We start from the raw sequence: 27,364 nt of genomic DNA on the forward strand, positions 1-27,364 counted from the left end.
AGCTCGAGGAGGAAAGCGGAGAGCGGGAGACTCCCCGTCTGTGTGGTTATCAAGGAGAGAGGTAAAGGATCCCACGCACGCCCTGTTTGCCCTCCAACCTCCACCCAGAGCAGCAGGACAGAGGAGGAGACGGAGAAAAGGACAAGAGAGGAGTGTTTGGCTGGATGTATCAGACTGTCACACTCAAGGAGAGACAGAAGCATGCCTCTGTGGAGAGGCGCAGCAGCAGCAGCAGCAGTCGGCTGCCAGGCTGCCTCGCCTGTGTGAGGACAGCGGGACCGGATTGTTGTTGGGAATACTGAATACGGAAAAGAAAAAGGAGGAAGCCGGAGATCTCGTGCCATGACCGGGAACAGGAGGAGGGAGGAGGCTTGCTGAAATCATGGACCAGGTGAGGATGGAGAGGAGGAGAGGCAGGGGAGGGGACTGAAGGGGAAGTGAAGGGGACCACTACCTCGCTCACACAAAACACACACAGCAACACGAGCAGTGCATTCATAACTTCCATCATCGCCCTTTTTCCATCCCCTCAAGGCGAAAACAAACAGCACAGCACGCTGCTTATCCTGCAGATGTGTTTTCTGCTCTCTCTCCCCTAAGGGCTAGGTTTCACTCTGGGGGAGGGGGCCGGCGGTGGTGATGCTGCCATCAAACAGCCACCGGCAAGTGCCCGGCCTCTGGAGGGACGACACAAGCTCCAAAACTTCCCCGGCTCACCTCCGATGCCGGGTGTTAGATCAACACTTGAGCAGAGAAAGAAGCAGAGCGTAAAAAAGAGGGGTGTGGCTGAGTTATGTGGGTCATAATCCGTCTTAACTTGTCATGTAGAAACCGGCATCCTCGCCTAGAGTCGGGATGGAGGGCGGGAGGTGGGGTGTCATGCAACAGGGTTTACCTTCACAGCTGCGTGCGCCTGCGTTCATTCATCGCGGCTCAGACGTGTGTGGGCTGCTTTGTAACATTGTGTACTCATGTCAGAGAGTGTCATCCGCACCTCCTTTTGTTTACTGCAAGATAAACTGATGCTTGATGAATTTCTGTGAGAACATCTGCAGAAACAGACTGTGTTTAGGGCTGTTTTTTAAATATTTGCTGTGTTTTACAGCCTGTTTTCGCAGAGCGGCGTCTGCTGCTGCTGCTGCTGCTGCTGGTGTTCTATCAAGGCTGGAGACAACCAGCTGCTGTTGCGCTGAGAGCTCAGACGCCCTCCTCGCCCTCAACGCACAGCCAGTGTGTGTCCTAGTCATTGATTACCTCATCCTCCCCCTTCCCTCCCTCCCTCCCTCCTCCTCTCCTGAGGTGTGAGCATCAGGTTTGTGATTAAGGAGGAGGAGGGGGTGTACGGGTGAGACACCCCAGCCCTGCCCTTCTTTTAGGTGAATTATGCATGTGGTCCGTAAGGGGAACATCTCTTGTGTGTGTGTGTGTGTCCGCTCAGGATGGGGTGACGTTAGCCCCCCAGTTTAGCAGGGATGATGTCATCACTGCTGCTGGTCAGTGTGTTTGGGTGTGTAGAAGCCAGGTGCTATGTTTTCTGTGTCTCATAACCTTTTTTCGCCGAATGAGAAACCACAGAGCACACAGTGCCATGACCTCAGTGTCACACACACACTTTCATATCACCGTGTGGCTTTCTGCACAATGTAGCTCGCAGGACACAAAAACTATTTATAAGCCTGCGCAGTGCAGTGAAATGCTGACACGGCGGGGCCTTGGTGCAACGCTAAGGCTGGGTCATTATGATGGATGGAGCACATTGTGACGTAAAGGACAAATATGATTATAGCACTTCCTGTTCGTGGTGTAAGTGTGTATTATTGTCCTTCAGTGATGTGACTGCGAGGCTTTATCTCTGCTTGTGTTTCCTGTTTAAAGTGGCCCCACTTGCCTGGTGTTAAAACACGATTCTGCATGTTCGCTATATGTCGGAGAAGCATCGCCGGTCATTTTGCACCCTAAACATTACTGCGCGAATGTAAACACAGCCGTGTAGTGTTAACTATAGTCATGGAAAGGCTGCGAAGTTTTACCGGAAATCATCCCTGCGGTATCTGTCTTTGTCCTTCTGTCGGACGCACACATGTTCACGCACACACACTGTGATAAGGAGGGCAGTGGCTCAGTGAGGAACAGGAAAAAGCTGGTTATAAAAAGTATCTGTAAGAGTCAAGGGCAGCAGTGGGACACCTTTTTTCTCTGTCTCTGCTGCCTTCTTCTGAGTGACTCCGTGCTGGACGCTCTGCATAACTATAATGCCCCGATCTAACTGGTCAAAAAACCCGCTAACACACGGCTTTTTTGCTTAATGGGAAAGACTACAATCGGCAGTCAGACCTGGGTCAAATGACTGCAGTACACCCGAGTTATAATCGCCTCAGCTCCAGCATTAATGAGAACACAAAACCTGTGTCAACATGCTAATCTCCGCCCCCTTTCCGGCGCGATTCTAAGTGCCATCGGTAACTTCTGCGGCTCCTTGTCATCTCAGCTACAAATTCTGCCTGTCTCCGTCCGAGCAGCGCTCGAACATCGTTCCAAATTCATCGGCGCCGAATTTGATAAACACATAGAGACACTTCCCGGGTCTGAAAAACCTGCGTCAATGCGCTAATTTTGGTGGGAAAGGAGTATCAGTATATAAAACACACTATCCAGCTGACTGACACCAGCCTGGTTCTAATTGTAAAAACACACTTGCCCGAGGAGGATTTTAAATGCCAGGCTCGCTGCAAATCACTTCGCCTCATTAGTGCGTCCCGATCAATAGTCATTAAGGCAGAGCAGGGCACGGCCGTGGTGACGGCTGCCCTGTGAACTCTGGGTTTGGCGCACCCTGACCACATCCATCACGCGGAAACAAGAAGCTGCTTTAACAGCCTGCAATGCCAAGTAACTAGATCATACAAAAAAAAGAAAGAAACAAACTTTCCTTCACTTAACTTCTGTTTTATTCTCCCGAATTAACTCCATCAATGAGTATTAATGGAGGCTGCCCTACTTCAAAGGGAATCCCTGATACTGCTGGATGAGCCTCACTGATGTGGACAGGGGTGACGCTGCTCTGTTTATGCCACTGTCTGAACACGGCTCCCTGGAGGCCTCGGTTCGGGCGGCGAGGCGACATATGTCTAACTGCACTACGCTTGTGTGTGTACACGAGTGTGTGTTTGTTGTGAGTCCCCGCGGCACTCGGCCAGAGTTATCTCGCAAATTGTTTTGTCTGTTTCCCATAGATGTGACTGAAGTGGAATGCAGTCAGAATTGGCTGGGAGCGCAGCCGGCGCGGAGGGAGATGTTTTATGAGAGCGAAAGTGTGTGTGTGGGAGAAGAAAGGGGTCTTATTAAGTTACAAACGAGATGGTGAGAGAGAATGTGAGAGACGGCGAGTGTGAGAGGAGGAAGGATAAAGGACGGGAATCAATGTGTGTGTGTGTGTGTGTGTGCGCCTCATGGTGGAACAGGTGGTCTAATCTGACGCCCCACCCATGGCACCCCCTGCCTAAAGCCCTCAAATCTTTGGACTCTCTGGAATTTCTTCTTCTATTGTCCCGAGCGGTAGAGGCCGAGGGACTCTAAAAGAACGAGCTGTGTGCGCGTATTTGCATCTAAATTGAAATTAAACACACATACATAAGCATATAGATCGATCTTCTCGCCCGTGAGGAGAGCTGCTGCAGCTTCTCCGCGTCGTCAATGAAAATAGGACTCACAATAAGAATTAAGCATGCTATAGTGAGGGAGTTTTAAAGCTGACTCTGCATGTGGTGAACAAAACAGGCAGGGGTCTGCGTGGGTCATGGAGCTGTGGGAGATCTTGTGTTTGCAGAATCAATGTCTTCTTAGCAATCTTTTCTTCTCACTTTTATTTATGTGTTTTAGATTTATACTTTTATAGATTCTCTCCACTCATCTGCTAATCCATGATAGCTATGTTAGCAACTCCATGAAGCTGCTAAATGCTAACTGAATACTCCACTGGGAATGGGAACAGAGACATTCAGCATCTATAAGCGGGTCTTCCGGGGTCTGAAAAACCTGCGTCAACATGCTAATTTCGCTGGGGAAGGGGTATTAAAATCAGAGTTTTCCGTGTTATGAAGCTGCCTCTTCTTTAACCTGGCTAGATCAGGGGTTCCCAAACTTTTCCATGCCAAGGCCCCCCCAAACAGCATTAGCTTCTGGCCGGGGACCCCCAAACCCACAGACAATGCTACAAAATATGCTCCTTCGGTCTATTTGTTGTCAAAAACCTGTCCATTTTAGCTACACGCAAGCTTGAGGAGCAGAGCAGCTTGATAACAACCGCCAGGTCTACACAGAATATGACGTCGTTATGACGTCGTCATGCCGAATTTGCAGCTGAATTTGAGAATCCAAGGTTACGGCAGTTTACGTGTTGTATGGTTCAGGACAAATGGTTATTAAAACAATAAAATAAAATAAAAAATAAAAATTATAGCCGTGGCTCCCACTTTGAAAACCACTGGGCTAAATCACCATGGCAACTTACTCTGCAAAGCTAACCTTATCGGGACCAGGGAGTTTGGGCTTTAAATCGGCTGTAAAGTGCCGTCATGAAGCGCCAACAATAAAGCGAGGGGCCGCCGAACCTCAAGGGGGCGTTCGTGTTTCCCCACAGTAAGAAAAATTCAGTACCGTCACAGCCCTAACCAAATTGGGCAAATGAAATTGTGACTTGATAATGCCGGTAATTGAAATCTAAGGTGATCAGAAAGTTACAAGTTACAAATTATCTTTAGAAGGAACATGAATTTGTTTATGTAATTCGAATTTCAGTTCATAACGGTAGACCAACCGACTTACTGAGCATTTAACAGATTATTTCCTCAACTTTCTTTAACTTCTAATGAAGAGAGATGTAAAAAAAACAAACTTGCATTCAGTTTAAGGCTATTTTTGAATTCACATACACCAAAGCTAACTTCTCAACTTGTTTTATTTTGCTCAGACAAACAGGGATGCACATCATGTCAAACGTAAGTGTGTCTGTGCGTGTGAAGGATGTTAGCACAGGGCTCATGTTCTTAATTCAGGCTCTATTGGATTGTCAGCCAGTGGAGAACCAATGAGTAGATGCCTGCGGGCGCACAATGGGCAGATTGTCCCGTGAATGAAACTAGGACACCCATCTCCAGGAAGTAAACAGCTCCTGTTCAGCTCAGGAACGACTGCTTTTGGACCTCAACCTCAATGCACTTGAGTGAAAGAATGAATGCAGGCGGTAGTGGTCGGGGGAAGGGGGAGGTGGGGGGGGGGGGGGCGTTGTCCCCGCAGAGGTCAAAGGGCAGCCTGTGTGGTTAAAGCCCTTCCTGTCAGCAGCACTTTGCATCATGACGCAGGATGAGAGCGGCTGAGCAGGGGTTAATGGAACAAAACAGAGGGATGAGGTTTATCAGTCGCATGAGGCGGCCATCCAATTAGGAGCTGGTTCAATTTAACCTAATGGGCCTGTGTGGGATGTTTTCTGCTTTAACCCACAACCCCGTCAGGCTGTTTCTGTCCCCACTTCTGTTTCTGCTCCCTCTTTTACGTCTCCACATCAGCGTCCGGGGTTGTTCTGTGAGGATGTCAGCCTGGTATGAGCAGCTGTGCAGCCGATGCCTCCCGTTTCATCACTTTGATCATTAAACAGACCTCAGATCTGCCCCACTGTACGAGGGCACCGCAGCTGCATGTCAATAATGAACTGTACGCATAATGAGCCGCTAACCTCTTGGCCTATTTTCCAACAACCAAAGACGAATGAGAAATCTTGCCTACTTTTTTGGCAGACCTCTTCTTCCCTCTTCTCATCACACTGACCCTGCTTTGCCTCAGATTACATGTAAAGGCCCTTTTTCAGTCTTTAAAGAGAATGCGCTGTTCCTCTCAGTCAGCCGTGTTTTCCCCATATTTGGAGCTCAGGTTGCATCAGTATCATTTCCACAAATCCTTCTAAATCCTGCTGATGGGGATAAAATGAATTGAACTCACCACAAAGCTGCATCGAGGGACGACTTCATTTGTCATCCTCCGGCCTGCGAGCGCTGTGCTGAGCCCCCTTGTGGCCTCCCAATGTAACTGTGGCTCCAATTTTCTGTCTTTTCAAGGGGATTGAGGATTATCTATTTAGGGAAATCTCTGCAGCGGAACAGATGGTGGTCTTTTCACAGAACTCAGAGTAGAAAAAGAGGACGTTTGTTTATTTTAATGTGGATGACGGTGCACATTTCTGTTTATTCCACAAGGGAAATATATATCATCTCTGTCTTGCTGGCCTCTCACCCTCATTAATCACAGAAGGGAACATTTTATGTTTACCTTCTCTTTAAAAAATGTCCTCACTCACAGATATTTATACTTTCTTTCACTTTTAAATGAAACTAGTGACTCAAACATAATTTAAATGTTACCTTTATCACTCTTTTCTTATCTCCCTTGTGATTTAGACTCAGGCACTAAGCCCGGAACACAAGAACTACAGTAAATTAACTCAAATCAGCATTTCAGACGTGTGAACCGAGCGGTTCTGTGCTGATGCTTGGCTTGATTTCAAAGGGGACCTTTCTGTGGCTTCCTGTCCTCCAAAAGGACCCTGCTTTAAGGCCGTGTCTAGACAAACTTATCTCTGAGTTTTAAGGCCGGGGAAACGCTCGGATTAGGATATGATCCCCTCGCACATACGGGATTATTCCGTTTACTGTATATGCTGTGAGAGGTGTGGCTTAAAGCTTTTGTTGCACCACAAATTCTTAAAGGATCTGCCTTTGAACACCACAATCCTTTTTTTAAAGGAGCAGTTCGCCTCTGTAAAAAGCCGCTGTCAGTCAAAGCTGGTGTTCTCTGTAATCGATAGAAGCAATAATATTTGAAATTGGCGCCATAGCTGTGGGGAAAGTTGTACAAACAGCTTGTGGTTTCGTCCATTCTACATTCCTACAACACCCAGCGTGCATTGCGCCCCTCCCTTTGAAAGGAACGGCCCAGCGAGAGACGCTGGACTGAAATGCTACCCTTTTCGCTGCAGGCAATGACTCAGAGTGGTACAGAATCTGAAATACAACGAGAATATACCGGTGAAACGTCTAAAAAATCTTTTTCAAACCTGATGATTTTGAGACATGACATCAGAGGCGGGCGTAGATTGAGGAAGTGTAGTTTAGCGAGCTCCTTGGCCTCCGCCAGATGACGACGTAGTCTGGTGGAGGTTTTCCAGGGCCCATTGGAGAAGCGGATAGCGTCCTCCAAAGGCACAGAGTGAACTTGTTTCTACCATAATGCCATTAGCTCTCCATAATAGCATGAAAGGACTGAGGTTGAAAATCAGCAAACTGGCCCTTTAAATCACCTGAAAATGTTTTTTTGGATGCATGCAAAAGGCTACACAGTCTACATGTGTTTAGAAACAATGCTTTTTATAGCAGGGGTTTAATTTAGTGGACCAGGGCTCAATTCAGCTGTGTCTTGATAGGCACGTCCATGTTGATGTACTCGCGAAAGCTTCAAGTAAGGACACGCCTGAAAGAAAAAGCTTGTTTTTGGAAGTGACATCAGAAAATTCTCGGTTATTCCAAAGGTAAAAAAGAGGAAAGGAAAATCATTCACGTCCTGGTTTATTCAGGAAACATGCCACCTTCTGTAATAATATATCATTCTAATTATATACATGTTATTTGAGGATGTCCCTGACTCACGAGTGACCAGCAGAAAAAATGATGTCTTTGCTGATATCAGACAAACTGGTTCCCGAATGTGACTCGAAGACATATGTCATTCTTAAGTTCATTTCCATTGTGCCACAGGAAGTGATGCGAGAGGCAGGAATTGGAGCTGTGAAAGGTAAAGAGGCCGCAGACACGTGAAGTGACGGGCAGCAGGAAGGAAGCTGGCTGCGCTGCTACTGGAATACGATGCCTGTGTTTATTTTTCCCTCTCCGAACAGGTTTAGGGGAAGAGAAGAGGCGGTGGTGGGGGCACTGCGGGGACGTCTTTTGAAGAAACTGTGCCAAGCATTTATAGTAACAGATAACGTTTATAGAAGCAGTGGAATACCCTGGATGTGATTCACTCGGTGTTGTTGTCTGTGTTTGTCTGGAGACCGACTGGGAGGTGAATCAGTGGTCATTTGTGCAAACTGCGACACCTGAACAACCACCTCTGTTCATGTTACTTTCGGGGTATTTCCTCCTCTTTGTTCTTTTATCTCAAACGCTCCCACATGGTCGCTGGTATCTGTTAAGGCCTGCGTCTGCACCACAAAGAACACCTCATGAGGTGGAGGATGTTTGGGATGAGATAGTGTATCAGCTTGTACGGGAAGATAGGACTTAAACTGCCTTGGAACAGTTTTCACAATAGACTCGCGTGCATAAAATCAAGGCAAATTTGAACAATGAGACTGGTGCTCTTTGGTTTGCGTGCTTGTGTGTGTTTTTGCCGTCAATGACTAATTCTCTCCGATGTCTTACCCAGACAAACGTCTTCTCCGACAGCCGAAGCTCCGACATGAACCGGCCATTCGTGCCCACAGGCTCTGGGTTGTATTTTCTTGGAGTTGCTTCAGCCTGCGGGAGAATGAGCGAGGCAGCTGCAAGAGAGAGGAGGGATTACAGTGAAATGTAGTGTGGGATGAAGAGGGGAGAGGAGAGGGGTCAGGAGGTCAGCAGAGCCACAGAGACGACAGTCAAGACAAAGTGAAGGGATAAGATTTAGACTGGCTGACGATATTTGCCCTTACATTTAGGGTATTGTGGACACGTGGTTTGCACGTAATTGAACATCTTTAATATTATTCTTCTAAATATATTTGTTACATGTTTTGTTAAAATACAGGAAGCTAAGGAGGGACTTGTCATGGTTATTGATTGGCGTTTACAGTGCCCAATAGTGCTGAATGTGAACATTCAAACTAACACACAGACTGCCTTTAACTGCTGGCAACCTCATTGGTCCTGTTCATAAGGGGGAGGGACCTAACATTTTGCTTTATTCATCATTGTGTCATTGGTTGCACAGTTAGTATATGCCCCCCAGGTACATTTTCCAGGCAATGACAGACTTAAAGGAGCAATTCGCCCCTGGAAAAAGCCACTGTCAGTCAAAGCTGGTGTTCTCTGTAATCGATAGAAGCAATAATATTTGAAATTGGCGCCATAGCTGTGGAGAAAGTTGGACAAACAGCTTGTGGTTTTGCCCATTCTACATTCCTACAACACCCAGCGTGCATTGCGCAACTCCCTCTGAAAGGAACGGCCCAGCGAGAGACGCTGGAGTGAAACGCTACCGTTTTCCAGTCAAGGACATTGATCGCTGCAGGTTAATGGCTCAGAGCGGTACAGAATCTACCGGTGGATCGTCTAAAAAAAACTTCAGGTCTGCAGTGTACACTTCAAACCTGACGATTTTGAACGACACATGACATCGGAGGCGGGCGTCCTAGATTGAGGAAGTGTAGTTTAGCAAGCTCCCTGGCCAGGGCCCGTTGGAGAAGCAGATAGCAATTACCACTATGGTTGACACCTCCCTCAATAAATAGCTGCAAAACAACAGCAAACATAAACAATAACTTAAGCCCACTGTTACAGTACTATTAAGAAAACATTTTTGTGTTATTACATGGCCAGATATTGGTGGCAATATTCTGATTTATTAGGAACTTTAATGATGATGTTATCACAATAATGCTGTCTGCGATGGACACACAAGTCCAGCAAGTTTCAAGAGTCTTCTTCATTTTTATATCACAGGGATAAAATGTAGAAGAAATTCATCAGCAAATATTCCAAAAGTATACATGATTTGCAGATACGTCGGGCGGGGCCTTCCATGTCTGATAAAAGCTTTAGTGTTGCCTCAGCCTTGGCTGAAATAAAGGTAACTGCATCATGGAAATGTTATGGAATTCTGCAGCCATGAAATTGAGATCATGGGACTTTAAAACCAGTAAAATACATATAAAAAACATCATAATAAAGTTACGTTCAAAGTACAGTCACAAGGCCTTTCTGCCTGTCTGTCAGCTGTTTCCTCCTCTCGTGCCAGTTGTCCGGCCAGACAAAGAGGACCCCTCCTGTCGCGCAGGGAGTGGGAATTTATGACCCCATGCAGGCCGTCGTTGCCCCCTCCTCCTTCCCCTCAATCTTCCCGCAAACCCTCTTCAAAGGAGTGCCACAGGAGCCTCTGTGTCAACAGGCAGCCAGAGACGAGAAGAGCATGAACCTCACATGTCTACATGTTGTCACAAGAATCGCTCATCATCCCTGACATCAACATCTCAATCACACTCCTACAGTCATGTGTGTGATCATACATTGTTAGCAATAGGCAGCTGGACATTACTGCTTAAGCTTGAGAACATGTGAGCAGATTTCCGGGCCTCCTGAGCGGACACATTTCACTCCAACAGGCACAGACAGCGCTAACAGCTTCCAGTTACATTGAAGACAGAAGGTAACTAATATAGAGAGTAGTGGATAGCATGGCTGGACTTGAACATTGTGTCTTTTTGGCTCTTAGCGGCAGGAAAACCGTCCAAGCTTCTCCATTAAAAGCAACTGTATCAAACAGAGGGATAGTGTGACCTGCCTGGCGGAGAATGGAGTGTTGCGCTCTCAATGGAGGCTTAAAGTAAATGATGTTGAAAAGATTTGGCAACTACACCCCTCGGACTGGGAGTATGCGTGTGCAGAAGAGGGTGACGGACCTCTACTGAAAGAGCGCACTCGATAACGTGAAGCAAGCGGAGTGAGACAGAGGAGATATGAAAGAATAAGGGAGGCAGGAGCCTAGGGGGGGTAAAGTTGGAATAAATGGGGTGATTACAATTAATCATAGCATACCAGTGAGTGCTCTCGCTTTGTGAAGTGGCCTGGAGGGGTACCCACACCCACCACTCCCAATGTGTGTGCCCAGTCCCTCGCCTCCACAGCCTCAGCAGAAGAACAGGAGAAACTAGTTCCGCCCATGCCAGCCAGCAGAGGGAGGTGGGAAAGTGGGTGGGGGGGGGTGCGGTCAAGCGAGTAAATAGGTTGATGGTTGTTTATGGGTTTTGTCCCACAAGGCGCCAGGCTGTGTGTGTGTGTGTGATTACATAATGACTGAGGAGTCTCTGGATGCTCCCTGCTCGTCCCCGTCCGTCCCTCGAGGGAAGGAGATCGGGGCGCGTCGCCTCACATCAGATCGGGGCTTACGCAGCCGATCACAGCGACGTGCCCGACGCCCGAGGCTGTGTGTCAGACTGTGACTAAGCCTGACCCAGAGACGCAGCACAAGATGCAGTGTATGAGATAAAAGGATATAGTTGCAGCCCTTTCCTGTATTTCTAAATCAGCACTTTAAATCTGCTTACCCACCTGCTGAGATTTAACACATGATTTACATCACACAAACCGTCCTCCTCCTCTCTGCACCGACCAGCAGCACATCAATAATAGAAAGCCCACTTTGCTCGCCTGACAGGCAGATTGATGCGTAGCGTGAGCGAGTGTCTGCGTGCAATCTGGGGAAAGATGTGGACAAACCCCAGCACAGGAGGGGGTTCGCTAACATTCGGTCACTCTTCCCACAGAAAAGTGTTGGGGAACAGACTGATTTATGTGCTCGCGTGCTGGAATAGAAAACACATGAGCTGCAGAAACAGGCTGCAGAGAAAGAACTCTCTCTCTCTCCTTGACCCCCCAGAAAGCAAGCTCCATTAAAACCTCAATTTTCTCACAGACCATCTGCCCTCCTCTCCCACCTTAAGACCACTTTAGATCGGCTAAGCCTCACTCTGCCATGGTGGATTTCAGACTATCCTTGTTCTACCATACGAGTAACCTGGAGGGGGGATTTGGGCCACATATGGTTGTTATCCGCCTCAAATGGGAGATGAGCGAAGGTCATGACTAGGACTTTTGGAGTGTAAGCCAGAGGGTGGAGAGAGTGAGCGGACAGGGGAGACATGTAGAGATGGATGCTGAGTTGGCAGCTGCAGCTCTCTGCGTGGGAAGGCTCCCATAAGCTGATTTTTCCCCTCTATGACTCTGATCTGCTTCCTCATAGGCAGGCCGGCTTTTGAAGTGGCTCGCTGATACTTGCTCAGAGTAATAGCAGCCACATGGCATCCAAGCTCTGAGCCACCACCATGCTTCCACATTTTACCCTTTTTCCATTTGTTATCACTTTTTCTTCATTAGCACCAAAGCTAACACACCTCCTATACAGCTACCGTGGAGCATGTACAGTTGGGAAACATGTAACATCTTGGCAGCAGTCTGGCCTTCCTGCTCTAATGATGAGTAAGCTTCCTCTGACTGGCTGTATTGATTCACATGGGCATCATTTATTTGCTGCCCAAGTGGCTAAAAATACAAGTCAGTCAACGGTTTTCCCAGAATGTATCATGAGTTATAATCTGTTGTCTGCGTGTGGAAAGAACTGTGACATAACTCATTGTGCTTCAGTCTTAATTTAGCCCTTTTCTCTTGTGCCTGTGTAGGTATCTCTAGTCACATACTTTTGTTAGTAACAGTGATTTATGTAAGCCTATGAGATTTTTTTCATATACCTGAAATTCTGTTTCATAAGCCTTCTGATTACGACTTTTACAGTGTGCTTCATCTTCAGGTAGCTTTTCAGTAGCACTATAAGGAGCTAGAAGGGTTGGTTGGGTAGTCGATTAGTCGATTGATAGAACCATTTTGATAATCAATTCTTTGTTTGAGTCATGTTTGAAACCAAAAGGGCAGAAATGTACAGCTTGTTTTATCTCAAATGTGAATATTTATTTCTTTTTTGTCTTTTTTAAAAGTCAAGTGAAGGGTTTTGACCTTTTGCACAGGTGGTTTCCCAAAGCGAGTAGGTTTAACTGTTTTCTGAGACTTTAAAAGCAATGAATCATTTATTTGAGAAATGAATCTCCAGATAAATTAATAATGAAAATAACCGCTACTCGCAGCCTGCAGTTGCTCTTTCACTTTCCCTTTTTCCCACATAGATACAACATGATCATTTGAGAAAGAATAATGACAAAATCCTATACAATTGTCGCAATGTGGGATTGTTAATTACTACATTTCTTAAGTACTGTAAACTACAAATTTGATGGACTTTACTAAAGTCTTTCCTTCTTTACTAAAAGTGTAATACATCAAATTAATTAATTAATTAATTTTACAAAATTAGAATTTTGAAGAAAAAGAAAAATTAAAACAAAGAATAAATACATAACCAAATAAATCACTGTATCTATTTCACTGATTACTGTCAGCCCATCAGGTGACAGATGTGCAGGTTAAACTTTTAAGTTAAACGTTTTGTTTTACATACTAAATGATTATACTGTACTAATAGAATGTTAAAAACGTGTATTTATTTTAACAGTTTTAAACATATTTACTTTTACTTTTTGTCTTGTTGGCATCAGTCGCCCCTCCCCTCCTGTACACAAATGTTTTGGCACAGCCAGAGGGAGCCCGCACGCTGTGGGTTTGCAGGGCGGAGCGCACAGATTTACCAAACGCACCCTCCTTTAATTTGATTCCCTTCTCTTCCCACAATGTCAAGTTTACCACAATACTAATATGCATCTTCCGGTGATTCACAATAAGAGCTTTGATCTTTCAGAATCTAGTCTACAAAATACAAAAAAATGACTTTAAAGGACTTTTGTTAACAAAGGTGTACCGATGAAATACAACAATTGGGTTTTCCTGAAGTGTAAACATTTATCAAAACCCATGAGAAACAATTGCCTTAGTAATTGTTTCTCTAAAACTGTCATCCAAAACTGTAACACTTTTGTTGAAATGTAGGCTGCACGCGCCTTCTCAGAACTTTACTTTGAAGGCAGATTCCCCGGACTTCCGGTGTCCCCCCCTGCCCTGTGTGTATTTTGACGCTGCTGCAGTCAGTTTCCAGGCAGGGGCCGAGCACAGAGGGATTTAGTTATGTACAACTGATGCGGTCTGGCGGAAGAAGAAGAAGAAGAAGAAGAGGAGGGGGTGGGAGCTGAAACAACGGGAACAGAGTGGGATTTTTTTTCAGAGGAAGGAAGCCGGAGAAGTGTTGAAGATATAAGTTTAAAACGTCGTTACTCAGAGCTCTAACGTCTGCCTCTGTTGCCGCGCGTGCAGCAACAAACCAGCCTCTCCTTGTTGCAGCCGAACAGTTTCTGCTGCCCAATGAATGGAGTTGCTTTCTGCCTTGTTGGAATACCACCCTACTCTGAGAACCACGTAAGTCCTACCCGCCGATAACCCTGGTCGATAATTTTGTTGATAACCTGGCTGGACGTGTATTTGTGTTGGGACAGGCTGCGTTGTTTGGGACTGGTCAGAGAGCGTGATTTCCTAAGAGGATTAACACTAGTTTACATAGCCACTGTGTACACACACTCACCGACATACTGTACAGAAAACAAGGGTTTGAATTCTGCAGCTTTTATTAGCTACATTTCGTCCTCAAAAACTGAACCAGAGTCGCATTTAACACCGGGGTGCTTCAGTCTTTTGTCCGCCTCTCGGTGCTGCAGGACGGCTGTCAGTCCAGACGGGACGTCCCGAGTAGGGATGCTGTTTGGAGAGTCTCGATCACTCCTCGTATGTGTTGATTTTTTTTATTATTAATCAAGTAAATTAGTCAAGTAATGGCTTTAATGTAAGTCTTTATCTTCTTTGACAGACTTCCAGCACTTTAGAAACTAGCAATAAAGCCATGAATAAGAGGTAGACAAAAGTTACACGTGAGCTTCCTTATTGGTTGATGTAAATCAAATGAGAAGATGCGTAAAGCATGAGCATCATCACCGGTAGAAAGAAGTTTCATGCACCTATAACCTAAAGATGCAGCTCATATCCTGCATAAAAAGTTCTTATAAGTTTTCCCTCAATCCTCTAAAGTGAAAAGCAACAAGCTGAGGAGATTTTTTTTGGTGATTTTTCATTAAGAGATGCTTTTTATAGATGCAGATGGTCTGACTCCAGGAATGTTTGTGTGTGTGTATAGAAGCACTGATGTGTCATAGTGAAGTCATGAGGTAAGATGTGTCATTCTGGGCAGTGGTCTTGCTCGATGAAGGCATATGGTTTGGTATCCAGGCCTGGTTCTCTTTCTGCTTGTGTGTGTGTGTGTGTTTGGATCTGCTTTGATTTAACCTCAGTGGGTCTTTGGCTCCGTGTGTGATGTGGCTGTGTCAGGGAGTTGCTGACATATTTCCCTTGCTCCTTTGCTGCATGGTGTTTTGCGTTTGTGCGTGCTCACTCTCTTGTGATTTTACCTTCCTTTTCTCCCCCCTTCTTCCCAGAGCATCTCTTTTTTTTTATCCGTCATGGTTTCGTTTAACCCCTCCAGCAAAGAATAATGTTTCCTCCTCTGCGGTGGCGCTCTAATTGAAGCTCCCTGCTTCTGCGGACGCTCCTTCAAACACTTTTATCTTTTCAATTTGACGCTTGTTACGTGTTCTGTCGTAGTAAAACATCTTTGTAGTAAACGGCTGCTGCACCCACAAACTCATAAAACCGCTCTCAAGAGTGTGTCTCTGTTTTGCTGTTAGCGTATGCTCTTTTCATGCTGACCTGTTCCATACCTGACCTTTGACCCCGCAAGTCTCAGCCAACACCCAGCTCTTATTTAGCTGGGGCCTTTCCCTGCGTGTTCATCTCACTTATCTTTAGCCAGAGAGAGGAATTTATCCTTATAATGGCTGTTTCTTTTCTTACAGTAAACCAAATTATCCCTCTGAAGTGAATACATCCAAGAACAACCTGCTTGTCTTTTCCTTTCACTTCCTCCTTGTGTTTGAACCAGTTAGATGAAGCGATAAAAAGCAACAAAATGCCGCTATGATCTGATAAAACGTGTCACAAAGTAAATCAGCCTTTGTGCGTCTGTTTAGCGCCTCGTTGCAGAGAGCAAAGCATGAAACGAGAAGTCATGTCGATGTCTGCCGGGACTCGTTTAATGTTGTTAGCGGGGGCCTCCTCCTAATGTAGCAGTGCAGGGGGGGATCAATAGAGGCAGAGGACGGCAGGGCGGGGCAGAGGGCAGGATGAGCGGCGGCCCTGATGCCTAATGCTGCATCGTGCCACGTGACGCTGAGTTTATTGATGATGGGAAACACGAGAGCGCTTTTATGAAAATCTTGAGCCGAGCCGGTCGATGTTAAACCCCCTCGTTCGTCCCTGCCGCACGTGTACCCGTCTTGTTTGTTCTCTGATACTCTGCAGACCAACGCAGCACTATCCTGCAGTCTCCTGAGTGTTCGTCCCAGACATGACTTGCACACACACTTTATTTTTTGCTGATCCTTGACCTTTTTAGCCCTGATCTGAGAGCTGTTTTTACACCGAGGTCCGGCCCTAGAAGCCGGCTAATAGCTTCCCCCACGATTATTTGTATTTGGCGGATCTACAAATGATCTTTTAGTCCCCTCTGATCACAGGATATCCACCTCAGGCTGCAGAGCTCGGACCACAGAGGCCCCGTCAGGCCCAGTAAGCAGGTCCAGGATCAGCCTCCTTGTCAAGGCAACGTTAACTTAAAGCAGCTGCATGATGCTGTGGATGAAAGCATTTCTGTGATCACTGGCAGATGCTTTCACCACGTAGTAAGAACGTTGCACAGATGATATTTCAACCCTGGGAATTTATGTGATTTAAGGAGACTGTCACTTTTATTCCATGCTTTGTACTGTTTTATTCTAACCTCCACATATGCAGCCTGTTAAAGTACCTTGAATTTACCACTTACTCTATTCTCAGTGTAATAAAAGAAATCACACTTGCGATCGCTTACCTCGCACCTTTGGCCCGAATAACAATAACTTGAACAAGCTGCAGGGGTGATGTAGTGACACGCTCTCTCTCCCTTTTTCCCATGCTCTCTGTGGTACCATTGTTTAATAGAGAGTGATTCAACATGAATCGGTACTTGATAACCTGTAATTATTTGGCCGGTATAACCACAAGCCAAACAATTTGGCAACCACTGCAGTCTTATAATTCTACACCTAAACTCTTATTACCTCTTATTACAGGATATAAAGCGGGTCAATTCTCATTATGTATTTAAGATGGCGGGAAAGTATCAACAAATTGATGCAGAAGTCATGTGACATCAACAGTTACTACTTAAAGTTAGAAAACTTAGAGTTGTTGCCTCATTTAATGCCTAATTAGCCCCCCAAAATCGAATGATATCAGGTATATTATCGTGTGACAATAACAAACAACAGCAGTGTGGTGCAAGCAGAAGGTGTGATGCTAGTCAAAGCTAGCAAAATGCCAGAAATCACTGTTTTTCCACCAATATTATGGACATTTTTTTTATCACACTAGTATCAGAGGGGTACTCTGTATTGGCCAATATTCAAATCTTGGTATCAGGGAGAGAAAAATGCCTTCAGAACGTCTCCAAAAACGTCACAAAAACCAGTGAAAATTTTGTCTAAGTGGTCACCAAAGGCACCCACCACTGCCTGTATTATGTCCTTTGTTTGTTTGTTTTCCCGCACTCATGTCTCCACTTCTGGTCGTTGTGAAACATGTTTGTCCACCGCCCTGAGAAATAGAACAGCGTTAACACATGTATTTGTTTTCATTTCTCCAGGCTGAATGTGCTACATACCAGAAACATGACAACTATTTGGACCTCTCTATCACTACGTCAGTGCAGTGGGCGGAGCCTCACAGACAGCATGACAGTACAGTGTGTGTTACAGAGTGCGCTTCATCAGTCCGTTAACGCCATTAAAACGTCTCTCACACCTTAACACCTCCGCCCTCCCGCCTCGACACCGTCACCCCTGCTGCATTCCTCCGAGCTCCCAGCCTCAGGACGACAGCTGCGCCGCCGCCGCCGCGCTCACACCTCGCGTCCACAATCATTAACCTGGAGAGTGTGTGTGTTGACACACTTTAATCACTCTCACACACACACTCGGTTGAGCACAGGTGTTCACTAATATAGGCACTCTGGCATGTTTACATCACACTTAAAGGGTCAGAGTTGCGCACACACACACAACTCATAAACTGCGCAGGTGCATGAACACACACACACACTGTACTGAGATGCAAAAAAAAGAAAACCAGCTTTCTGATTGGACCCTCTCCCCCTTGTGTTTGCATGAGGAAGTCCTTGATGGCGTCCAAACATGGTGCACAAGTGTTTAGGTGGGCGAAGGACATCAGTGATTGTTGACCTTGTTTACTGTGGTTAGCGGGGAGCGGTCGCTGTAGCACAGCTCTGCAAAGCAGGCGTGTTTCTGTTGCTAATGGCTCTTTATTGATCTCAGTCACTCTGTCGCTCCATCTCTCCCTGTTAGAGGCAAACTGACTTTAAATAATGAATTAATTTTGGTTCTACATGTGAATTATTGCGCACTAGGTCTGAAAATTTAATCATGATCATGTTTCTGTCTATTTTTAATGGGAGTTACTTATTTAGACGTTAAGATACATATTTAATATTTTGTAGTTAACCCCTTAAAACCCCCTTTTTATTCTTCCTTAAGTAGCTTGTGGATTGCTAAATCATCATGCAGTATTGCAATATTTTGTATCAGCTCCTTATTTAAGCTACAAGTCAATCAAACTACTCCACAGATGTTGTGGGCATCATGTCTTTACGTATTCTCTGACTGAACAGCCCATATTTGGTAGCTTTTGAAACTTTAGGATCCCTGCTGGAATTTTAAATAAAGTTTGTTGGGTTTGAACAGGGCTCAGCTATGCAACATAAGTTTGTTGTGACTGACCCCTGGTGTGTTTTTGGGTGGAAGAGGTTAATAAGTTGGTACTTGGAAGATACATGGTGTTTCCAGATGTGCACTAGAGCAGCAACGGTTTGCGGATTAGTTAGATATTAAATTATCGACTAACTATTTTGATTATCCGTTATTTTGTTGGAGTAATGTTTAGGAATAATCTGATTCAATTATTTAAAACTTGATCTCTGTGGGTTGAGGACAAAACAAGGTGCTTGAGTATGTCATCTTGTGCTTTAGGAATTAGGAGATGGTTGTGGAACTGTGGCTGTGTCCATTTCATCACTTTCTTTTGTCGATATTTTCCCGCTTTTCCTCAACGTGACATTTACCTGATCTCGTCCCCGGTCGTCTCCTCCATGTTTATGCAGCACCCGTCCTCTGTCTCCCTCGTGTCCCAGCTGCGTGGGTTTCATGTGGCGTCTGACTGGCAGGCTCTGGGAGGTTTGGTGTGAAACAAAGCGGCTCTCAGAAACAGATGAGAGCTAATTACATTCAGCCTGTTGATGGTCTGGCTTGCGTCAGTGCCTCTTTGTACCTCCTAGTGTGTGTGTTGTTTCTGCGCAGGAAAATACGAGGCTGCACTGTAAAGGGGGCGGGGCTTTGGTTGATGCTGATCAGCGCAGAGCAGGAATTGGGGAACAGGTCGGGTCTTGTTCTGAAATGCATACTCGGCTCGGTGTGTATCTGTCTGCAGGCAGCACGGCTGGGTTTGAATCAGGGTCAAGGTTCAGAGGTTAGGGGCCCCCTCGTCACACACTTTGCCCCCCGTATTGAGCCTAAAGAGGCAGGAGGGACCCCCTGTCTCAGTGTGATGCAGGGGCCGCGGAGGTTAAACAGAGGCTGCTGTTTAACCGATCCCCATTCAGATGATCCGAACCTGCATCTTTGTTTTGTCTCCTTCGCGTCTGCGCTGCGTTCGCATTGTGTTTACATTTTTTGGAGAGAGGACAGACGATAAGAGAGCGCTGCTCTGTCTCGCTAACTGTGGAGGCTTTTTTTTTTTTTAACGAACAGCAGGAATCTGGAATGTGAGAGCGACCGAGAAAGAGGAGGGGGTAAGGAGGAAAAGGGGGCGCAGGAGATAACAGAATAGATGAATCCTGATGAGTCATGGGGGGAGAGTGATGCCAGTGTGACAGACAAAAACACACGTGAAGACGAGTGAGAGAGCAGCAGAGCGACCCTTCATAACCTGCAGAAAAGAGAACATCAACATCGCATATGAGCGCGACTTGTGTTTGGGTTATGCATTAAACTTAAAGTATGTAATCAATGTAGCAGAAGCACAGGATGTTCTGGTTTTGTAGCCGGGCCTTACAGTGACAGACACAGTTGATGATGTTTGCTCGCAGTACGTAACTCCTCAGGAGGTTCCTCTTTAGTTGTTTATACAGTGTGTGGCAGTCAACCCATTAAACATCCATCAAAGCTCCGGTTTAGAGACGATGAACTGAGTGGGATGACTCACAGACGTCTATCTCTACTTCGTAAACAACCCGGGCACTCGCACACGCATTCTCCTATCAATTGTGTCTTTTTTACTATTTGTAAGCAGTCTTGGGGGGGAGGAGGAGGGGGTTGTTTTGACAGTCCTGTAAGAATCACGGGGCAGAGATTATCAGGAATCTAATGAGGAGTGGTGGATGCTGGGAAGAGATAGAGCGCTGTGGTTTTCCTGATGCCTGCTGGTTCTGCACAACACTGCGTCTGTTTACACGCTAATTCTTCAAGGGAAATGCTGATGTGTCGTCCTCCAAGTAAATGTCAAACTTTAAATAGTGTTTTGTTCATAAAAAACAGTGTGTGAAAAGCAACTTTCACTTGCTTTCACTATTTCTTGACATTGCAGAGTGACTTTCTGGCCTCTTGACACTGTAAGGTTGTCTGGTAGTTGTCTTTGTCTTTCTCACTCTTGGCATTATAACAGACTTTATGTGACTTTTCTTAAGTTTAGAAGTTACAGTTAAGCATCAATAGATCACAGTCTCTGCTTAGAAAAAGCTTATTTTAAAGCTCAATATTGTTTTGTCTATTTCCAAGCACCTTTAGCAAGCACACAGCGCTATGTTCCACAATCTATGCAACCATACAGTTTGGTCGTCCATTGACGGTTGCTGAAAACATCGAGCACGGAGCCCTCCGCTAATGTAGTGATGACGCTGAACTCCTATCAGCCTCCTGTCTTTAGTGATTTATCTTTAGGACTGTTCTTCACTTAAAGTTGTAATCTGGAAGATCTCAGTTTTGTTCTCTTTGGCGGCACCTATGGCGATAAACGGTAATTGCGGGAGCACACTTCCCAGATATCCAGACAGTGTCGCATTTGTGACGTCCACGGTTGGCTCCGGTTGTTACTCTTGGTTTTCCTCCCTGACGGTCTTCATCTGAGCGTCAAATTTGTCTCTTTTTCTTTGGATTTTCACTTCTTTTTGAAGTTGTATCTGTAGTCATCGACCTTTTCTTTGTTTGTTCAGCCATAGTACTTGCAGAGACCGGAAAAGCAGCCGCTTAGCTCCGTCTACCCTCTCTGGCAGACCAACCACTCCTGGATGACGGAAAGTGCGTCACTAACTGGGCGCTGCTTGTGATTTTTTCTATGATGTCGCACCAGACACCCAGTCAGAAAAGGCTTTCATCAGTGGGCCATAGGCTCATTGTGTTACCTCATTCGGCGATAGATAGTGACTTGACAGACATAAATGAAAATCTTCAAGATTATTACTTTGTCTTTTTTCGGAGCAGCCAACAAATCCTTCAGAAATCGCCCAAACAACTGTAGTGAAGACATAAACACTTATTCTCGTAAACTGGCCATAATTCAGAGTCTTTAGTCGTCTGCTCATGTAGTGTTAAAGTCTGTCGTTTAGCATTTAACATGCAAAGTTCTTTGTGCATTTTTCCCGCTCCTGATGCCCACACATATAAAGTTACTACTATCACGAACCAGTCGCTGTCATGCTCCGATTCACATCAATTTGCATTCACATCGTCAGAGGTCACTGCACTGAGCCTCACATGACTCCAGATGACTCCGAACTGATGCGGCGTTGTATCCTGAGTGCTTTATAATGTGTATAATTGCAGCACAAGAGGCAGCAGCTGTTTATTTTGTGGCTTTCCTTGGAGTCATCTTTAAAAGTGAGCTATCAGAAGATGTAAACTCGTCCAAACCTCGACCAGAGAACTACGTGCGTTATGCAAAGCCAGCCACTTTACACACGCTCATATCTTTTACAGCTTCTTCCTCTTTTATTTGCTCCCTCCTGTTCTGTGTCACCGTCCTTGTTGATGGAGTAGTTCTCCTTTTTTTATACCCTAACCCTCCCCAAATTCCAGCTTTCTCTTCTCTCATTTCCCCATGACTGTGAGCTATTGCTGACTGCTCTGTGTTACCTTCTTTGGTCATGTCCTTTCTGGATGCTCCCGTCTTTAACTGATGCTTTCAGTCTGTACGTTTCATCTGAATGTGCAGCCTTAAAACATTTTCTGTCTGATTCTTCTGTCAGATTTTGAGCAGAAGCTTGTGCAATAAAAGGTGTTGTTCAGTTTACAGAATAAGAACGAACAGTACAGCACGTTTTATTAGCATTCCTCTTTGCTGTAAGCATCGCCAGTGTGTCTTTCATCCGACTAGCGCACTGAGAACATGTGCGTCTGTGTGTGAATCTCATGTCAACCGTCCCGGTCCTTGGCTGTCTTCCCACTGTGCAACCAAAACAAGAAGATAACCAAGACCCATGAACCCTCGAGGCCGCGTGCGTGACCTTTTTTCTTCTTCTGGGGTTGAAACAAGTCATGAAACCACAGAGGACAGTTTATTTCTGCAGGGTCAACAATCTCAGCCTCTTTGCCATGCTTGCATAAAAAAGGCCGCTAATACAGAGTGACAGAGGCTAAAGAGGCGGCACAGGCGACAGCATCCGGCTGGCATATGGATCGCATCATTATATTAAACACACAAAGGGCGAACACAGAGACAGCATCCCTGTCCTCCAGAGACGCCCCTCTCTGCGGCCGTGTGTCAACAGGAAGGAGCAGGCAGATGAAACGATAGCGTGGGCCCGATCCTCCTGTATTCAAAACAAGCCGGGCGGTATCTGTATACCATCTTTGTGCCACTGGGGACCCGCTACGAGAGGAGGAGGAAGAGGGATGCAAAGGCCAGCTAGACTTATGGGTCCGCAGTGTGAGAAAAAAAGCCCATAATGTCTGAAGAATCACGCTTTACAGGTTTTGCTCGGCCTTTAGCATCACATGCTATCGGCTTTGCTCCGGGCTTCAGACGCATCGTAGAAAATGTCAATTTTGCGGGAGAGAAGATTTGATTTGTTAGCCTGAAAATTCTTGCAGTAATTGATTATGTCGTGTGAATATCTCTTGCCCAGTGGCACTGATTGTTCGGAGGGGGCTGAAGGAGGTCAGTGCGAGTGTACCGAGGGAGTCATGAGTGTTGGAAAACAGATTGGAATTTGTGACGGTCTTGAAGAAATATTCGAAAACCTCGGTGAATCCTTGAACTCTGAGATTCCGTGAATTTGCCCTGCTGCGTCTACAAATGTGTCCGCGCCTGAGTACGTCTGAAAAGAAGCGTATGTACCAGCAGTCGTACTCTGTGGGTCTTTCGGATGAAATTAAACCGCCCCTCGCTGCTCCAAAGGCTCCCCAAATGGCTACTCCACAGGCCCAGACTCCACTTTTGAGGACTTCCTCAGCCTGGTGTGAGCGCTGGTGCATGGCAGGAATGTAAAAACCAGATGACCTCAAATGGAAACTCCAGGGCTGTTGGGAGGCGGGCAGGCCATCTTGCTTGCTCTAATAAACATTCAGACTCCATTCTGCAGTCCTGCTCTCTCTTTTTTTTCGCTCCTCTCTGGCTCGGTTAGCCTCCCAACCTGGCTCAGCATCGCTTCCACCACGCCCCGAATGTTGGACCGCTGCCTGGTTTCGGGCCTATAGGCTGAGGCGCGCAGTTTGGTCCGGAGAACAATGACGTCATCTTCCATTCCCGAAGATATAATTTTCATCTGTTAATTACACAGAGGCAAAGATGAGCTAAATATATACATCTAGGGGAAAGAGGGGGCTCTAAGTACGGCTGTCCTTCGCCCAGACGTAGACGAAGGAGGGGGTGAGAGAGAGGCCTGCTGGAGCCCTGTGGTTTCAACTGCTTCAACCAGTGCAGAAAGAGGCAGGGAAAAAATGGAGGAAGGGGGGCGGCTCTTATTGCAGCGGAGCTCAGACGTGACGCTCTGATTGCTCCCAGCGGTTGTGGTCAGTACAGAGGAGAGGGGGGGGGGGGTGCAGGGCAAGAGGAGCAGGGTTAGCTCTTTGCCAGATGTCGTCATAAGGCCTCCTGGAATATATATGGTGTATATATGTTAGGAGACAGATGTGTCTACTCAAGAAGAAGCACAGCTGGGAGTTTGACCCAGCCGCCGCCTCATGGTGGCACAAGGAACAGCAGGAGTATTCGAGAGCTGACGCGGTACACGACTGGACGCAGTGCGAAGAGATGTAACACCTTTAAGTGGAACACATTTGTTTTGAGTCGAGCATTCGTAGACGTCAACTCGCTGGTCTCTTTTTCTAACTAAATCCATTATTACTAAACACGCAATGATTTCCGGATTGTAGATGCCGACTGTTGGAGCGTCACGTCCCGGACCTTCACGCTCTGAAAAATCAGCTGTGAAGGACAATTTGAAACCTGTAATGAGCGTAAATGTCTCTGCCGTCAAACCCGTCACCCTGCAGGCTTCTTTCTCAGGCTGGAACAGAGCCACCTTGTTGGTTCTCATGGCAACTGTCAGTATGGAGGTGATGGCTGATGGCTGATGGGTGACTGTGATTAGGTTGAGGACGGGTGTCAGAATGGAGTCTGACAAGCTGCATACTGGCAGGTGGAAACCCAAGTGGCTGGAAATGATGTCTTTACTCCTCCTTGTGGTGTCAGATCAGGCAGGTTAGAGCTTTTTTTATAGATTGTTTTCAGCTTATTACAGATTTATATTCAGCTGAAACGTGTTGAAAAAATCAAAGCTATGTGAGGTAGTGTCGACATGTCTTTTATTTTAAAGTTTCCTACCATATGTTATTTATATTTAACATGTTTAGCTATGCTAACATTATAGCTCATGGTATGGCAATGTTGGTCGGCTGCTACAGATATTCAGAGCCCTCTGAAGATCAATCCTAATCCGCTGACTTTGCCAGCAGCAAGTTGAAATTTTGATTTATTTAGTGACGTATCAACAAGCACTATATTTTGGCATAGCATTTTTTAGAGTCATTCGTGGTGCCTACGGGATTTTGGTACACAGTGAATCATCTTGTGCTTGGTTTAAGGTCAAATACAAACTTCCCATGAGCCTCTGCTCTACTTTTGTTTTCAGTGCCGATTAGGAAATAACTGCACGGTAACATGCTAAACTAAACTATGATGGGACTGTTAGCATTGTCATTGTGAGCATGTTAGCATGCTGATATTAGCATTTATCTCAACAGACTACACTGTGCCTAGCTTCACAGAGCAGTTAGCATGACGACACATTTCTGCTCTTATTTAACATTTTATCAAATATCACTATTACTATCAGAATCCAAAGTGCAGCAACAATTGGAAAGTACTTTGGCTAGCTGAAGTTTTGAGATGTTGACAGCTGATCTTGTTTTTGGCAAGAAATGTTGCTGTTTTATTTTGTTTTACTTTTTGTTGTCGCTGCCTCCATCAGTTTCAAAGTACTTGCAGAAGTGTCAGAGGCAGATATCTTAAAATCCAAACGTATATAAAACTATTGATAAGCAATACAGGCAAGAAAAGAGTAGGTTATATGACAGAAGGAAAACATGTCACTACTTTTGGGCCGTGATTGTTTGGTAGGATGTGACCTGGCGGAGTCACTCCCTGCTGATTAGGTTTAAATGGAGCACCGTCTCTCCACTTAGCTGTTCTGGGAAACATAACGGGGTGTGTGTGTTTAGTTGTGCTTCTCTCTTTCACTATCACTTTCTCTCCTGCATGCTCGTACTTACAGTTGAGCTCACATACGATACGCTACACTTGGGAATACATGCGTCTCAGCTGAGGAAGAAACCTCTTCTTATGAAACAGGGTCAAAGGCACACTGACACAAGTCTAACAGTGTTAAATAATTCATACAGATTTCAGCCAGTGGGATCTACACACATGTTTACAGTTGTGTGTTCAGTCAAACTCAGAGGAGGTGTATGGGAGTAATTAGAGTGTATCTGTGAGTAAATATGTGTCATTGCTATCTTAGCTACAACTGTGTCAAACCCCCCTTTCCCCCCTCCTCACCATCTGCTCCCTCCGACGTCCTCGCTCCTGTTTCTGCTTTAGATCACTCTGCCCTCATTTTTTATTCTCGCTAAAAATTTCCCCCCAGTGTTCTCTTTCCAACATCTGTTGCCCCCCCTCCGCCCTCATTTTGTGCTCTTGTTCCCACTCTCTATCTGGCTCTTTTTTTTTTTTGCCTACGTAGAAGCTTGGCTGGCTGACTCATGTATCGCACACTCCCTTGTGGCAGATGTAGCATGAGCCAATGGTTTTTTTTACTGTGTGTGTGTTATTAATCCCAAATGAGCTTTTTCATCTATTGGCAGGGATTTTAGTGAGCTTGAGCCAGCATGTACTGTAGATGTGGTCGTGTATAAACTAGGGCTGATTAGTTGCACTATAAATATCTCTCTTTTCTCCAATTAAAAGTGGACAGAAAAAGATTTGGCAACAAGTGAGATAATCAGTGATCAGAGGTTTGTGTCCTTTATTGGGCGACAATGCCAGACTTTATCAGGTTTCAGCTTCTGCAGTGAGGATTTGCTGCTTTTCTCTCTCTATATGTCTATTAACTGAAAATGTGTAATGTTTCAGCTGGTGGTCAGACAAAACTAAACCTCTGAAGACTTCAACTTGGAGTCAAAAATAGTTTCTGGAAGCAAACTCAGTGTCTTAAAGTTGCTTGTTTTGTCTCAGAAGCAAATCACATTTGCTAACTTTTTGCTTAAAGCTCCTGTGAGGAGTTTTTACCTGGTTATAAATTGGACTGAAATTGAGATTGGTGCCTCCATATGAGCTTCAAAAGCAAACAAGACCATCAGTGACAAGATTGATTATGTCTTTATAGTTTTTTTAACTGCCTGTAACCTCTGCTGGAGGGTAGCAGTTTGACGAGGTGGTTAACTTCGCGCTGCCACATCAACCATTTTTCTATATTTTCCACGGCAAAGATTCACAGCGAGGGATACGTTTTTTTTAAATTAACTTTCTTTATTGCTTTTACGTATTAATAATAGTTCCATTCAATAATGTCAGTACAAAATGTGTTTTTTAACAATAACAACAAGAGAGACAAATACGTAACAAACAATTAACAATTAGACCCCGCATCCCCACTCGTACCCCTCCCCTGGCACATATCCCCTTAATAAAGAAAAATATTTATATAGAAAACAGGGTTAATAATAAGAAAAAGTAGGTGAAATATCGCAGGGTTTTTCAGGCTAGGTTCTCAGATCAGGTTAAGATGACATTCTGTGCTTGTGACATATGACAAAAAGGGGTTCCAAGTTTTTTCAAAGGTCCTCTCAGATCCAGAC

The 27,364-nt window shown here is 45.5% G+C and overlaps 1 protein-coding gene across 6 annotated transcripts in view; it reads left to right on the plus strand.

Annotated features, from left to right (window-relative positions):
- arhgap23a (Rho GTPase activating protein 23a) overlaps positions 1-27,364 on the plus strand; it is a 67,544-nt gene continuing 40,180 nt past the window's right edge. For 5 of the 6 annotated variants that reach the window (XM_069675774.1, XM_069675777.1, XM_069675779.1 and 2 more), the window contains exon 1: positions 13,909-14,216. In XM_069675774.1, the coding sequence (XP_069531875.1) occupies positions 14,163-14,216 (54 nt within the window). In that variant the 5' untranslated portion in view covers positions 13,909-14,162. Of the gene's footprint in view, positions 392-13,908; positions 14,217-27,364 lie in introns of those variants that run through there. The other variant, XM_069675778.1, reaches the window with a different exon arrangement.

Source organism: Semicossyphus pulcher, unplaced genomic scaffold, assembly GCF_022749685.1.
Source record: "Semicossyphus pulcher isolate SPU_LCO1_2020_fin unplaced genomic scaffold, fSemPul1.0.p SCAF_25, whole genome shotgun sequence".
NCBI lineage: Eukaryota > Metazoa > Chordata > Actinopteri > Labriformes > Labridae > Semicossyphus > Semicossyphus pulcher.